The sequence below is a fragment of the Chenopodium quinoa genome, unplaced genomic scaffold (assembly GCF_001683475.1).
Source record: "Chenopodium quinoa cultivar QQ74 unplaced genomic scaffold, ASM168347v1, whole genome shotgun sequence".
Classification (NCBI taxonomy): Eukaryota; Viridiplantae; Streptophyta; class Magnoliopsida; order Caryophyllales; family Amaranthaceae; genus Chenopodium; species Chenopodium quinoa.
The window spans coordinates 1156588-1171611 of record NW_018744137.1 but is presented as its reverse complement, the minus strand read 5'-3'; the positions used below and the strand labels follow the sequence as shown (position 1 = coordinate 1171611).

The 15024-nt window shown below is 35.7% G+C and overlaps 3 protein-coding genes across 3 annotated transcripts; 1 reads left to right on the top strand and 2 right to left on the bottom strand.

The window, feature by feature from the left end:
* The first annotated feature begins 498 nt into the window (after positions 1-498).
* Positions 499-4566, top strand: LOC110693010 (protein SMG9-like). The gene is made up of 7 exons (XM_021870117.1): positions 499-1139; positions 1235-1343; positions 1533-1648; positions 2020-2139; positions 2329-2418; positions 3386-3534; positions 3818-4566. The coding sequence occupies exons 1-7, from the start codon at positions 900-902 to the stop codon at positions 4221-4223; spliced, it is 1230 nt and encodes a 409-aa protein (XP_021725809.1). The 5' UTR covers positions 499-899; the 3' UTR covers positions 4224-4566.
* Positions 4567-4871: 305 nt separating this feature from the next.
* On the bottom strand, positions 4872-6789 carry LOC110693011. Its single transcript, XM_021870118.1, has 4 exons — positions 6528-6789; positions 6363-6429; positions 5313-5396; positions 4872-5206 (listed from the first exon to the last, which is right to left on the bottom strand). The coding sequence occupies exons 1-4, from the start codon at positions 6687-6689 to the stop codon at positions 5139-5141; spliced, it is 381 nt and encodes a 126-aa protein (XP_021725810.1). The 5' UTR covers positions 6690-6789; the 3' UTR covers positions 4872-5138.
* Positions 6790-8306: 1517 nt separating this feature from the next.
* On the bottom strand, positions 8307-14631 carry LOC110693008 (D-xylose-proton symporter-like 2). The gene is made up of 14 exons (XM_021870115.1): positions 14263-14631; positions 13981-14075; positions 12998-13076; positions 11866-11925; positions 11678-11744; positions 11462-11586; positions 10968-11069; positions 10467-10835; positions 10336-10383; positions 10177-10239; positions 9833-9913; positions 9536-9634; positions 8899-9036; positions 8307-8735 (listed from the first exon to the last, which is right to left on the bottom strand). The coding sequence occupies exons 1-14, from the start codon at positions 14308-14310 to the stop codon at positions 8604-8606; spliced, it is 1506 nt and encodes a 501-aa protein (XP_021725807.1). The 5' UTR covers positions 14311-14631; the 3' UTR covers positions 8307-8603.
* Between the last annotated feature and the right edge of the window lie 393 nt (positions 14632-15024).

Sequence of the window (15024 nt, the reverse complement as noted above, 5' to 3'; positions counted from 1 at the left end):
ATGTCATTTTTGTAAATAAATCAATATTTATGAGACTCGTATTTGATAAAAAAATTATTGATATATTTACAAGTATGTCACTATATAAACATTTTTTTGTTAATTACGAATATAAACTTGTATTTTCTCATTTTTGTTTCCAAATTTTCTTTATTTTTTTGGGTTTTTATATATTGCCATTGTTTTTTTTATTATTTATAACAAATATATTGTCGTCGTTTCTTATTATTTGCAAAAATGATACGGAGTATTACTCGGTAGTTGTGAGTAAAGGTGGGCATTGGTCGTGTCGACCCGCGAGCGGCACCGGCCCAACACAACACAATCCCCACAAGCGGCACGGTACAAGCCACCTCTAGGCACGGTGAGGCACGACACGTTGCCCACCTCTAGTTGTGAGACATAAAAAATTCATGTGTTGCAAATAATAAGAAACAAATACAATACTTGAAAAAAAATTCTTCAGAAGGAGAATCTTAATGTGTGCAATACAACAGCTAGAATTTATAAGTGTCATGTCCATACTATTAGTAGCTAAGTGATCAATATTTGTTATTCAATACAACCGCTAGAATTTATAAATTTCAATGTTTTTGAGAGAGTGAGTAATAGTTCAAGTGGTTAGAGTTCTCGTCTGAACTGAACTGAACGAAAATAAGCTGAATACAACAAACCCTAAATAGATTCTATATGCCCTATGAGGCTGAGATATTGTATTAATTACCTCAAAAAAAAAAAAAAAAAAAAGCAATTAACCTCTAAATATTGTAACCCTTCTAGTATTTTTATTTGATTAATATATGAAAAATCTCTAAAATGGCCTCATAATGAAAACCATTATACTGTAAAATCTTCCCATTTAAACCTAAAAACTTGAGCTTGACAGTAGAAGGACAACAATGGCTTCCAGCGGTGGCGGAGGAGCAGGCGGTCCATCATCACCGTCACCAAAAATATTGTTAGCAAAGCCTGGTCTTGTCGCCGGAAGTCCTTCGGCCGCCGGCAAATTCATCCGAGGTGCCGCCGGAGAAGACGATGCATCTTTATCAGCAGCTTCAATTCGGTCTCGTCTTCCTCCTGTTGGCTCCCTTAATCTCCTCTCCGATTCATGGGACTTCCATTTTGATCGTTTTCTTCCTGTATGATTAATCATTCTCCCTCTTCTGTTTTTTTTTTGTTGATTATTTTGGAATTAAATTTGTGAAAGATTGAATCTTTTTTATGGGTATTGCAGTTTTTGACTGATAATACTGATTTTACTGTAATTGGAGTAATTGGGTCTCCTGGGGTTGGAAAATCGACTATTATGAATGAGATTTATGGGTTTGATCCTACTTCTCCTGGTAATTTTTGTCATCTCAATTATATTTAAATTTTGTAGGATTATTGATTGTTTATTTAAGTGAAGAAATTGAGGGAAATGATGCTAACTTTTCATTTCGATTATTTATTATTGAGAAATTATGTAAATGGGTTAATGTTGTAGTATATAGTATGATCAAGGGTGGTTGACTGGTTGATTATTATTGTAGGAATGTTACCTCCATTTGCAATTCAATCCGAGGAAACTCGAGCGAATGCTAGGCATTGTACTACTGGTATTGAACCTCGGATATCTTCGGAACGTTTGATACTACTTGATACTCAGGTTAATTTCTTTTTCGGATTGCTATATCTTATTTAATGACATTGGTTTATGATGGTGTTAACCATGTGAATAAGACTCTAGGCTTTCTCAATTACTCTATACTTGCTAGAAATTGGTAATTATAACAGTTGGGAAATCTTGTGCCAAAGGAGGAATTAGGAGTCATGTGATTCTTTTTGTTTCCTCATTTTCTAACCTATCTATTTTCTCATGTTGTTTCTGTAACAAAGCGTTTCTATAATCCTTTTACTTCAGCAACATATAGAGAGTTGTAATATTCCTTAATTATACTTGTAAACTGGTTATTCAAATTGCACAGGCCTCACCATTGATAATTCTGTTTTGTATTTGACTACTACTTGCTCTTGCAGCCTGTGTTTAGTCCGTCAGTTTTGGCTGAAATGACGAGACCAGATGGCTCATCCACAGTCCCTGTTTTAGGAGGTGAAACTTTATCTTCTGAATTGGCACATGAACTTCTATGCATCCAGGTTAGCACAAATTGAAAATAGCTTTTTGTCCAAATGTTATTTACTCTAAGATTCAGTTATACTTGATTTTAGTTCTTGCAATCACCTCTCATGGCCTCTGTGGTAATCAAAGTATCTTAGTTGTCCAATCTGCAAAAGAGTTCTTGCTCTAAACTTGTTCTTTATGGTTTCTGCAAGGAATCTTTCTAGCTTGGTGTGCTACTTTCTTCTGTTTGTCATGTTTTGCTGGTGGTATCCGAAGGAGCTCATGAAGCTAACATGTGGCGTTTAATGTCAACGGTAATTTTTTACTGTATAAATTTATGTTCTCATGTTATGTACTGAATCCGACTAATGTAAATTGCACAATTGATTGTAATTTGAGAATGAAAGCTTGAGTATTTGATTGATTGAGGAACGGTTACAAGGGGATAAACATAACTTGAGGTTATGACTCTCTCTAGTAGCTTGAGGCTACAAGTCTCTCTACTGTTAACTCGCAAATTTCTGGATGATTCTTGCTAATGCTAATACTACCATACATATACTCAAGACTTAGATCAAACATGTGATATTAATTAACTAAAATAGAAACCCATAAAGAGCATGATTAAAGAGGGCTGCTTCCTTTCCCAAACTCCTCTTTAATTAGCTTTGTCATGTTGCTCCTTGTTGCTGCCTTCTCTTGACCCTTGCTGTCCCAACTTAGCGCGCCTCGTATACACCAAAAGCGGTGGTTGACTTGTGGTGTTGACTCCGTTTAGCCAATCCATAACATCTCATTATGCATTGTTTCGCTGGCTCCCTTCTAGCATCATTTATAGGAAAGACTACTGTTCACTGCTTTGATAAATAGTTATTTAGGATGCTTACCATACATCCTTAGCAGCTGACACCACCACCAGTCCACCACCACTTTGCTAATTACCTCCCTAAGTTTGTTGTCAATTTACTTTTGTAAACTTCCTAAGTAGTGCTTCTACTCTACTTTGGCTGGTGGTGATTTGTTGTTACTTTTTGTCAAATGCTTATTGACGTTATTGTTTAATATATATGCGTACACTTTTGTCAGCCAATCCTTATACATTTGATTTTGGAGGTTTTGCATCGGGTAATTTGAAGACTGTAGAACTGATTAATTGATGATTTCAGTTATCTCTCTTTTTTTTTTGGAATGATTTCAGAAATCTTGGCTTTTCAGTAATTTAGACTTTACTCTAGGTTGCAATGTACTAGTATATGAATTGAAGTTTGTGTGGTTTCTCAGGTGGACTTGTTGAAACATGGCTTACCTGATCCTTCGTCAGTAACATCACACTTGCAAAGCTCAAGCTCAGGCACGGATAAGGATAATAAAGACAAGTTTTTAGAAGGCGGAGAAGAATACATGGCAACTCCTGTTTTCATACATACCAAGTTAGTATTCTCAATGGATATGATGATGGGATAACAATCGTTAACCAGAGAATGAATATAGTAAAGGAAAAAAAATCATGAAAAGGCCTTGAAGAAATCTTTAAGTAGAGAAGTGTACAGCTACTTTTGTATCTTAAAGTTCTTCATGTAGTCTTTCCTTTGCTTGTGCAGATAGCTTCAAGCAAGTTTACTAATTACTAAAGGCACGCGCGCGCGCACACACACACAGTAGGGTATTAAAACGTTGAAATCTGACTGGGAAGACTATTTTCATTTATTGCAGACTGCGAGATGAGGATGTTTCACCACAGACTTGTGAGCAGATGAAGAAGGTTCTTGGGCAATACTTTCATTCGTCTTCTTTCACAAGACCAACTGTGGATGATCATATATCTATCCCAAAATCTCACCATTCTGAGGACACCAATGTTGACCCTAAACTGTTGGACTTGTTCTTGGTGCCTAGAAGAAAAGATAACCCATTGGAACTTCGCTGTGAAAGTTGTGATTCAATGCTGTGGAGGATTCGGGATCACATATTGTCTATGGCCCGTCCCTCTTTTGCAAGAACTGTATCTGAACGAGACTGGCTGAAAAACACTGCAAAGATATGGGAGTTGGTGAAGAATTCTCCCACCATTGCAGACTATTGCAGAACTCTTCAAAATTCAGGTTTATTTAGGAGGTAGCTCTTTTACTTTATTGGTTGATTTGTTAGTTATCAGGGAATTGGTGATAGAGACGTAGCGAATTGGTCATGGAGCATTAACTCTGTTCCTGTGGGCTTTTGAGGAGCGAGAGATATTTATGGTGATTTAGATTGTAACTTGATAGATTGATTGTTGCTTGTTCAACTGTAGTAAAACACTTCCATTTGTCTCCATTCTTACTAGACATAGCAAACTACAGATTTAGTACTTCAGGACCAGGGAATCATGGTGATAGTTTAAGGACCTGTCATTACATAGTTCAGATATTTGCCTTTGGAATTGTAATTCGTTGCAATTAGAGAATATTTCAATGATTTTATAATCTTCGTTTTCCTCACTAAGATATTAGATATAATGATTTGTTATCATTTTCTTAATTATCAGATGATTGATTATGGTAATGTTCTTTGTGATGATATTAGAACTCTCACAACTATATATAATCACACTATTCTACTTTTTCATCAACTCCCCCTCAATTAAATATCATATACTCAAAGCATAAGGACAGGAGACGGTATAGCATAGGATCAGTGATGGAATGGCCAAGAGTCCTAACTATATCAAGTATTTTTTGGAGCAATTTTTCACTTAACATCAAAAACAAGCTTTTAACATTTTAAGGCAAAGAAAAAAAGAGGGCGTCTCTTGTGTACATTAATACTAAAGTGCTTTTAAAATTTTGCAATCTACATTTTTCTCAGCAAAACGATCTCCTAATCTGAAAGCTTACAAACAGAATGAGTGAAAATTGAAGAGATTACAAGTGAAATGAGTACTGCCATAAATTTTTTAATCTAAACAAAATTTGTAATGAACAATGCCCAAGAGACTAGTAGGTAAGAACTTTCAGCAAGGCAGAATTGAGCTGCATTCTTTCTGAAATTTGAATACTTATTCTACCATGGCATCAGCACGAGCAGCTTCAGCAGCAGGTTTAGAAGATTCACTTCGGCCTTTACCTGTATGATTTATTCAAACATTAATATAAAAACTGATGAAGCTTATGTTGTGGTAATGTGGTCACTTGGATCGAGAGAAGGTGGATCAAATTGATTCAAGGATTACCTTTGTGCTTTTTCTGTTTGTGTTTAAGCTTTACACTCTTCTTTAAGTGAAACTTGGCAGGAGTCGTCTTAGATTCTGCAGGTTCTGGATTTCGTTCACAACAGTTACAAGTTAGTTCAAGCAAGAGTAGAGAGTAACAGCATAATCACTTAGTTGTGTCCATCACTCCAACATCATACTAGAACAAAGGCTCATGCAGTAAAGCTGGCAATCAACAAGTTAAAAAGTTTCAATTGCAGTCTGGATATATGGAAACTGTCTTCACCCTTCATTTCCATTAGAACAATCGAGTGCCTTTTGCCGTTCACAAAAGCAAGTTCAGTACTTTCACTAATATTCTACGGAGTAGTACACAATTATGCTACCAGCAAACCAGTTAAAAACAGAGATGATGACAGCCACATATAAGCAAAAACAATTAGATATGCTACTCGGCTACTGAGCATCCAACAAAGAGCTGAACTTCACCTATGTTGGCAAGCATGCTCCCCCATTTACGGTATGTGTAGAACAATAAAACCAAATTCCGGGATAAAATTCCAAGAGTATCCAGCAATTCAACCAACAAAAACTTTACTCTTTACAGCATGTATCAGCACCTTAACATGTTCGGAGATATTACTAAGATTAGAATTACATCACACTAAACCGCCTACGCCAACAAACCATGATACAACAATATACTAAAATACTCACTCTCTAGTCTTTCCTATAGTGAGTGAACCTTTCAAAAACATTCTTCAGCAGAACATTCCTGTAATAACTACGCAACGGCAGCCGGGTTCTTTACCATAGGGTACATAAATATTGATAATATCATAACATGAGGTACATTCACAAACAACCATTACATAACTATTCTCAAGCTTCAAATCAACACTGTACAAAGTACAAACATAACAACACACATTTCTTCCGGTATAAAACCCAGAAATTCAAGCAAAAACCCTTTAAATTAATTAATCAGAACCCTAAAACTACAATTAAAAACAAAACCCACAATCAAAAACTCAAATTAAACTAAAAGGAGAGAGAAAGAGAAAGACTTACCATCAACAGGAGCCATTTCAACATCACCCAGAGTAATAAGACCCTTTTCTACAGCCTCCCTTTGTTCCTAATTTTTTTGGGGAAAATCACAAATTCAATCAATTAATCCCTACTATGAAAATCAAAAACAACAACAAATCAAAGAAATTGAAATAAAATAAATACCCGACGCCATTTTTTGAGGTTCTTTCGTTTGCGCTTGCCAGAAACAGAATGAAGCTGGGTTTGGCGTTTAAGCTTCTTGGTGTAAGGATCTCCATGAACAGCTCTCTTATTCTGGGAAATTAAAGCTCTTCTTTTCTTCTGTACTTCGTTAAATTTCGCCATTGTTTTGTAAAACCCTAATTTTAATGGCGGAACTTTACTCTTTCAGCCGTCTATCACTCGACGGCTTTGCGACACCGTGTTGTGTTAAAGCGAGCACTCCAGAATTTATAGGTTACTTTTTTTTTTTTTGCCCTTTTTTTACGCGTATCTATTTTTATACTTGTATACTACTAGTACATATACTTTGTATGATACGAAGTATTTGATACATTCACTACAATCTCGTAATGATGGCTCCAGGTCATGCCTTGTGTCAAGCCGACGTATTTCGGGATTAGTTAGACATGACCTATAAACTATGTGTCATGTTGTGTCGTGTCGTGGTGGACCGAAATTTTCAAAAATTTGGCCTATGAACGGCTCAAGCCCACGTGCTATCATGTCGAGTCGTGCTTACGTTTCATTGATTTTAGCGTGATTTGTCTTGTTGGAACTGCTCTGCCTTATCGAGCTTCTCCCAAATAAAGGTGACCCACAGCTCGACACGCGCAGTAACGTGTCATGTTGGGCCTACGACGTGCTCGTGTCATGGATGGCCCGACTAGTGCTATCATTACAATTTTGTGATACATTCACTACAATCTCGAGTGTTTTAGCATGAGGTTCTAGAATCTTCAAATTTAGTTCGTTTGGTATATATTATAGCCTTCAAATTTGATATTTGAAAAACATTTTTGGGATTGGTAAGATAATGCATTGAGGTGATCGGCAGGATTTCCAAAGGGCCTTAAAAAGCCATTTGGTTGATTGGAACCGTCAAATTTGTCTTTAAACTGTCAATTTACACATTTATGTATAGCTTCAATTCATTGACTCAAGACCGTCACATGACTTTATGTAATCGACTTATGATCGTGTATGGTTCCAAACAATATTATGATTCTGTGATGTGTCCTTATGACTTCATGCATTAACCTCCAAACTTGGCGTCCGGAGAACATTTTTGGACCAAGCATGATTATGCATCGAAATTCATCCAAGTTCAAATAATGTTATTGAAATAAGATAAAATGCATACGTAAATGATTAAATTGACAATTTATAGGCAGAGTGGACAATTGCAACCACCCATGTGGCATCCAAAGTTGTGAGTTACATAGGAAGCAACCCAACTGCTTCTTTTTTCCGGATCCGAAAAACTAAAAAATTGTCCAAAATAGAAGACTAAAATCTAAGCTTTAAGACCTATTTCGAGAAATTTTCCTAGTATTAAAGTGAATCTGTGGAGTATCCCTAAGGTCATATAAACTAGTTTGGAACCATAATAAGCTTGCTAGTAGGTTTAAATTATGGCCTGTGGCATATGATCTATTGCTTGCATATACGCAGCAAACAAGAATTAGGCAAAGTTGCCAAGTCACGGCAGCTACTTAAGGAGGTCGAGTGAAGCTATTAAGGATAGATAGAGATTGGGTTATAAAGTTGAAATGAAGCACGGACCATCATGAAGCGGATGAGAGCAATAAACAGATGTTGCTGAGACATCATAGTGAAAAGCTTGCATTCTCAATTTTGGGATCATCAGTACGCACCTATCAGGATAATGAATAACTTGGGTACTCGCGGCAATTGTCAAAGAGGTTTATGTCGATCACTAAGAGTCTAAGAGGGTGATCATAGTCAGGAACTTGAATCAATTTCACCATTCTAGCAACGGTTGTTCCTGTGGAGATTTTTGGTGACTGACCATGTGGCCAGCTTTATGCTACTTGTTAGCTGCCATTCTGAATTTCTGATTGTATTTTTTGCTACAAATGTACAGTAAGATTGTAGAATGCACAAGAATACATCACACTTCGATAGTTTGATCCTACGTTACACTGCACCATTGAAAAGGGCATTGCCACCAATTTGCTCTTACTAATTCACCAGTACGGTAGTTTCAAACAACTTCAAGGTAATAGCTGAAAGAAGTTACAACAGATTGGCCTCAATTTCCTCGAGTGTCAGCCCCTTGGTCTCCGGTATTGCAAAAAATATGAATATGAGAGAGAGGAAAGTTATGCCACCAAACAGAAAGAACAAATTTGCAGCTCCAATGAGATCCTGTGATAAGAAAATAGGTCAAAGGTTTATCCTCATCTTCTTCCTCCGTATCCAATAATATGTAAAACTTAGAAAAGAGAACATGAATTAACTTCAGGCTGTTTTTCAATTTTACAAACGATCAGTATTTGGCGCATCAAAGAATAGTGATTGTAGGAGATACCTTCAAGGGAGAAAATGCAAAAGCAACAAGAGCATTTGCCCCAAAATTCACGAGCACAGCTAAACTCACTCCTCTTCCTCTCATGCGCAAGGGGAAAATTTCTGACATCAGCAACCAGCCAATCGGACCAAACGATAACTGCAAAATGTAGCACATTAATCTCTGAGTGGGGGTGGGGGGAACATGAAGCTGTTGAATGTGCACTCAAGTCTCAACCATTATTTAATCCACCGTGTTATATTACAGTGTGCAACATAAAATCAATAACACAGTTCAGTGGATGATTTTACCCAAATATTATCCTCACATCTATAAAGAGATGATACCAGGCAGCTAACCTTAGAAATTAGAAACTGAAGGAAGCATATATTAAAGTATCTAGAGTAAAATGCAAATTAAGGAAAAAGTTCAGACAAAACTTGGAATTTGCAAACTCGGGTAAGATCAGTAAGGATTATGAAATTCTTTTTATTGGATAGTAAACCACAGTACACAACACAACTTGTACTCCTTAGTAATTGCCCTATAAACCCTATATGTGTTTAAATATATAAATCAAGACACTGTAATGCAGGGATTCAGTTATTTGTAAATACAGCATTTGAACTTAAAATGCAAGATTAATATTTGGCCATACCTGATAACAACCAACATAAAGAAGGAGACCAATGACAGCGATGGCCGGAGCATCACCAAGGAATGTGTAATAAGCTCCAAGGAACAATAAAGAGATCACCTGCCACATGAACACTATAATTTTAGGAAATCATAGCTAATAAGTTCATCTTGTTTACAATTATGCTGTCCTGTGGACTTGTACTTCAGTATTAATAGGCATCAATTTGCTATTATATTGCATTTCAAAACATAAAAGCACAGCATATGTGCATAAATCCAGAGAGAGAGAGACTAGGAGGGAGGAGCAAAAGATTACCATCCCAGACACACCACCAAGTAGTAAGGGTCTTCTCCCAAATTTATCAACAAACAAAACGGCAACTCCAGTCATTACCAGCTGCAATCAATAAGCCACATAAGCTCAAAGGACTAGTTACATGACATGCACTATAAGAAGAAATAAGTAAAAAAACACTACTTTACAAATGCAAACCATCCTTTTCAATTAACCTATGTAGCTAGAGTGCAAGGCTGGCTAGTAATTTTTCCAAATGATAAAATAATAGATTATACTGAAGAATATTTCCAAGTAATAAGACATGTACAGTCACAATCCTATAAGGAAGACATGCTTCTGTATCGATATTGAAAAAGATATACCTTAACCAAGCCAAGCAGAATTGAGACCCTTGTTGCATCAGATGCGGCAGAAAATCCTGCAGTCTGTTGTATAAAAGTTAGACAGTAACATGAAATCCCCTAAGAGTAGACTAGGTCATCAATGTCGCTAAAAATAATAATTCGGCTCAAACATCTTGCCTGAAAGATAGAGGCAGCATAGTACAGCACACTTGGTTGACCTGTTATCTATGAAGCACGAGGATAAGATGTGTCAGACTGATGATGATTTAACAGGTTCATGTATTACAACCCAAACAGAGAGATGCTACCTGTTGGAATAAGACTAAACCGCAGCCAATAAACAGTGCCTTCAAGTATTTTCCCCTAAACATCTCAATTGTAGAGATGTCATTCAGTTCACCTGAAAGAGAAAGTTCATCCATGATATCATCCACTTGCTGGGCAGCTGTAGCACTGACAGCAGGCCCTCTAAGACGGCACATGCAATGAATGGCATTCTCCTTTAAATCCTGCATGTTTCCTTTTCCTTGTATAGCACAAAAAAGTAGCCATCTAGGAGAATCTGGCAGCCACCACATCCCAATTTCCATTATAACTGATATAGGAGAGCTCAAGCCATACATATAGCGCCAACCAGCAATGACATCCACTAGAAGGCTCCCAATGAGATAGCCAAGCTGCACATATAAAGCAAAATTTCATGAAATTGAGGAGCATTGAGGATCAAGTTGTCTAGTTGAGAAGGATGCTTGATGTCCTTAAAAGTCTCAAACTAACCAATAACAAAGGTAATGGAGCTGAACACTTACAACCATGCCGATAATTATAAAAAACTCTTTAAGAGAGATTACTCTGCCTCTTAAATGAGATGGAGCAGTCTCAGAAATGTACATTGGCGCAGCGTGCATTGCCTGCAATAGCACATAGCATAATAGTACAGCAATGAGCACACTTAAAGAAATAATTATATAAAAACTGCATCATCACAGCAACCTTAGTTAATAACATCTTTGAAGATGCTAGATCCTTATTCAGCAAAGTAAAACAGGAACGCTGCCCCTAACTCCTCAAAATAAAACTACTAACATACAAAAACACTCTAGGAGTGGAATACGGGAAAATATACACATAGAACTGCAGTAAGACACAGCAGGTGCATACGAATGTTATGAGCAGAGGACAGGAACTTATGGTGAGTGAAAGTATAACTGTTGTGAATATGCACATAAATTATCAGTGAGCATGGCAAGAATCATAACTCTCATGCAAACTCAAGCGAAAGAAGAATTATTAAGATAATTACCAATCCAATCCCAATGCCGTAAATAAAGCGCCCTATCATCAAGATTGCAAAGTTAGGTCCTATTGCAGTAATTAGAGCTCCAACAAGATAGAGCACGGAAGATGTGATCAACTCTCTCCTTCGACCTATAAAGGATGTGCAAATAATAAATCACATAAAAAGACAGGAAAGTAGCTAAAAAATTGTCAGCTAGTCAACATATGCAGAAGTACAAACCAATAATATCGGCAATTTTAAAGGCCAAGACAGAACCAATCAAAGCTCCATACAATGAGCCACTACTCTGCAGAAGACAAAGGCCATATTAATTAAAATGTCGCTTTATTTGTATAATACGAAGTATATCCTTATAAAGAGTTGGCAAATTGTCTCAGCATAATGAACAGAAAAAACAGAAGACTCACAATAAGGCCAACTTCAACGGAAGTTAAGTCATACCATGTAGTTCCGCTCAGAGTTGGTGACTGCAAAAGAAGCGAGATGAATTAGTGACCGAACCAATGTTTCTTTTGTCCAAATTCCAATTAAGAGTATATATCGTTCTCTACTGTGTACGAAATGCCAAAACCACCAAAACTCCAAAAGAAGTATATACTTCACAAGCTGTATTAAAATTATGAAATGAACATTCAAGTACACATCAAGAGAGAGTATCTCATTTTTTAAAAGTATAGAAGCTTCATAATTTTATAAGCCCACTCTAGAACCTCGTAAATTCACAGCTTCAACTGTACAGAGAGTCTGCATAGGCCAGAATTCAATTGGTAGCCATATAATTATAACCTCATATAACATGCACAAGAACTATATTCTAACATATTTGGCTTATCAAATCTCAAAAACAGCCATTTACATAAAAACCATATACAGATAAATAAAGAACCGTGTGTAATATCGTGTAGAATTGTAGATAAATATTTAATTTTTCCCAACATACTAATCAAGTGATACAAGTAGTATCCATAAAAGAACTAAGTTTTTTTAAAAAAAAAATGTAGATACTTCACAAAGTTGCCAACTTGGACCGCTACATAGGCCTGAGAGATATAATTTCATTACTTAAGGCAGAAGTTAAGCCCCTTAAGCCAGTGAGACATCCTGCTACCCACCAAGGTGAGATGCTAAGACTTCAAGCATCACAAACCTCAACCAAACGGTGACATGAAATTACATTTAAGGTATGAGGATAAAATGATTGATATCAGTGTACTAAAAGTTAAACGAAATGTACTCCATATCAACTTGACCAAAGAAGACAAATTTATTGTCTTTCAAGCATAAGAACTATAATACAAAACAACAAGAAATGCACAGCAGACATGCAGATTTCCTAAAATGAAGCTAGTCTGGTTCTACTAAGGAAATGTAATCTGGTGTGATTTTCAGAATTATAAATAAAAAGATATAAAATAGATTTATAGAAGCTAGAAATTCAATATAGAAATAAATATAAGTTGTAAAATGCCGATTTATAAGATAAATGCAGGTCGGCAAAAAAGTTATGTTCATAACAAAAATATCAAATCGCTCTCATACCTTAATTGAAATCGTGGCAGATGACGTAGCACCAATATCATATCCAAAAAGTAGTCCTCCAAGAGCAGGGAATAAAAAGCTGTAAAAACAAAAGGAACACATTTCACCATATTTGCACTATAGGAGCATCAAGTTAGCAATGATAACCAGCACAACAAAGTTTGTGAGCATATTTTGCACGACAAGTACTCAAAGCAGCATCATGAGACAGAGCCACAGTAATCTACATATATAGCCCATTAACAAGCTCTAAGGCCTCTAACACTCAGCAACACATCTCCCACCGTTCAAATTGAAGTGTCTAATCGCAATTTTAGTTGTCTTTGGTAACACATTTTTCCAAGAAACCAATCACAAAATACACGATATTTAACTAATATCATAAACAACCTTATATGACACCTTATTAGCATGTCACCACAAACAAAATTGATAATGATTAACGGGTCTTGGCCACACCCGTCACAAGACTCAAAACTGTCCACTTTATACGACCGAGGAGGTTCTACCTCAAAACCATATGGCAATAAGGGGCCTTATAAAGTGGACACAATTATCTTATTTCTTCAATGTAGGATACACATCCCAATACAAACTCTCACTTATACACTCAATTAATGTGGGACAACACACCACTCACACGTGGGTTTTCTCATGGGCTCAGCGGATAATAAGTACTACCCTTTTGGGCAATTTTGTTAGAATGAAGTTCCATTGATAGTCAATTTATTGTCTTTCAGGCATATATGATTATATATGTTGTTTAGCAAAGAAAATATCATGTTAGGTCGCAAAATTTCCTAGTTCAATTAAAACATTCATGTAACTACGATTTCATGATCATGTTTTTTTTTTACAAACGTACAGAATTAAGGTTCTATGTACGATAACTCGCATGTTCAAATTCCGCTCACCATTTATAATCTGTAAATCACTCCTAGCTCATTCAGACCAAAAATAAAAAAGAAATTAAATTCACTTACGGTAAAATGCAGGACATAATCGAGAATTCCTCATTAGGATGACCTCCATTAGAGAGAGATTGATGTTCTGCATCACCATCAAATTCATCTGAAGTCTGAAAAAACAAAACTCAAATCAAACAATTACGAAATTAAATTTAATTCCAAATTAAAACAACAACAACAAAAAAAAAAAAAAGCAATTAAATTAACAAAATTCATAGCCGATCACAAACTAAAAAATGATCAAGCAATTTTAAGAAAAATGAGATGCGAAAAAAGTTTGACAATTAGAAAAGATACCTTTCCAAAAGAAGAAAGAAATGGTTGTTGGTGATCGGAGGTAGCCATTTTTAGCACGGAAAACTTTGGGTTGGTTTCAGCTATTCAATAGCAGAACCGCCATTTTTATATTATATTTTTTTTTTCTTTTATTTTTAAGAAGCGTCATCTAGATTCTAGAGACACGTGAGGAAAAAAATTTCTATCCGCTCTTTTTTTTTCTTTTATTTACCTATCAAAATTTCAAAATGATTGGGATTTTAAACTTTGAGCACTTTTACTCTGGTTTTAAATAAGCACAGAGTACTCTCTGTTTCCAAAAAAAAAAAAAAAAAAAAAAAAAAAAAAAAAAAAAAAAAATTGATATTACGGATTAATAAATATGACTAAAGTAGTTAGCTAATTCTCCGACTTTTAAGCGTAAAGTTTGTTTTTTCGGTCAAATAAAATACTCGTTAAATTACTTCATGAGTAGTTAATAATATCATATACTATGAGTAACAATTTTGGTCAAAATCGAATATTCGATATGCCAAGTCAATTTTGGTTGATTAACCATTAAAGTCGATTTTTAGGTATGATCAATGTTATTATGTATATACTCCACAGTTTCTTACGAGTATCATAATGGAATGTTAACTTCATTTTTTTTTTTTTAATTATTATTTTTTTTTTATAACATTGATCTTTCATTTTCTCCTAAATGACACTATCTGTCTCAACCCAAAAGATCTTTTTCACGTCTGCCACTTTGATGGAAGTAAAGTTTCCTTAGAAAATCAT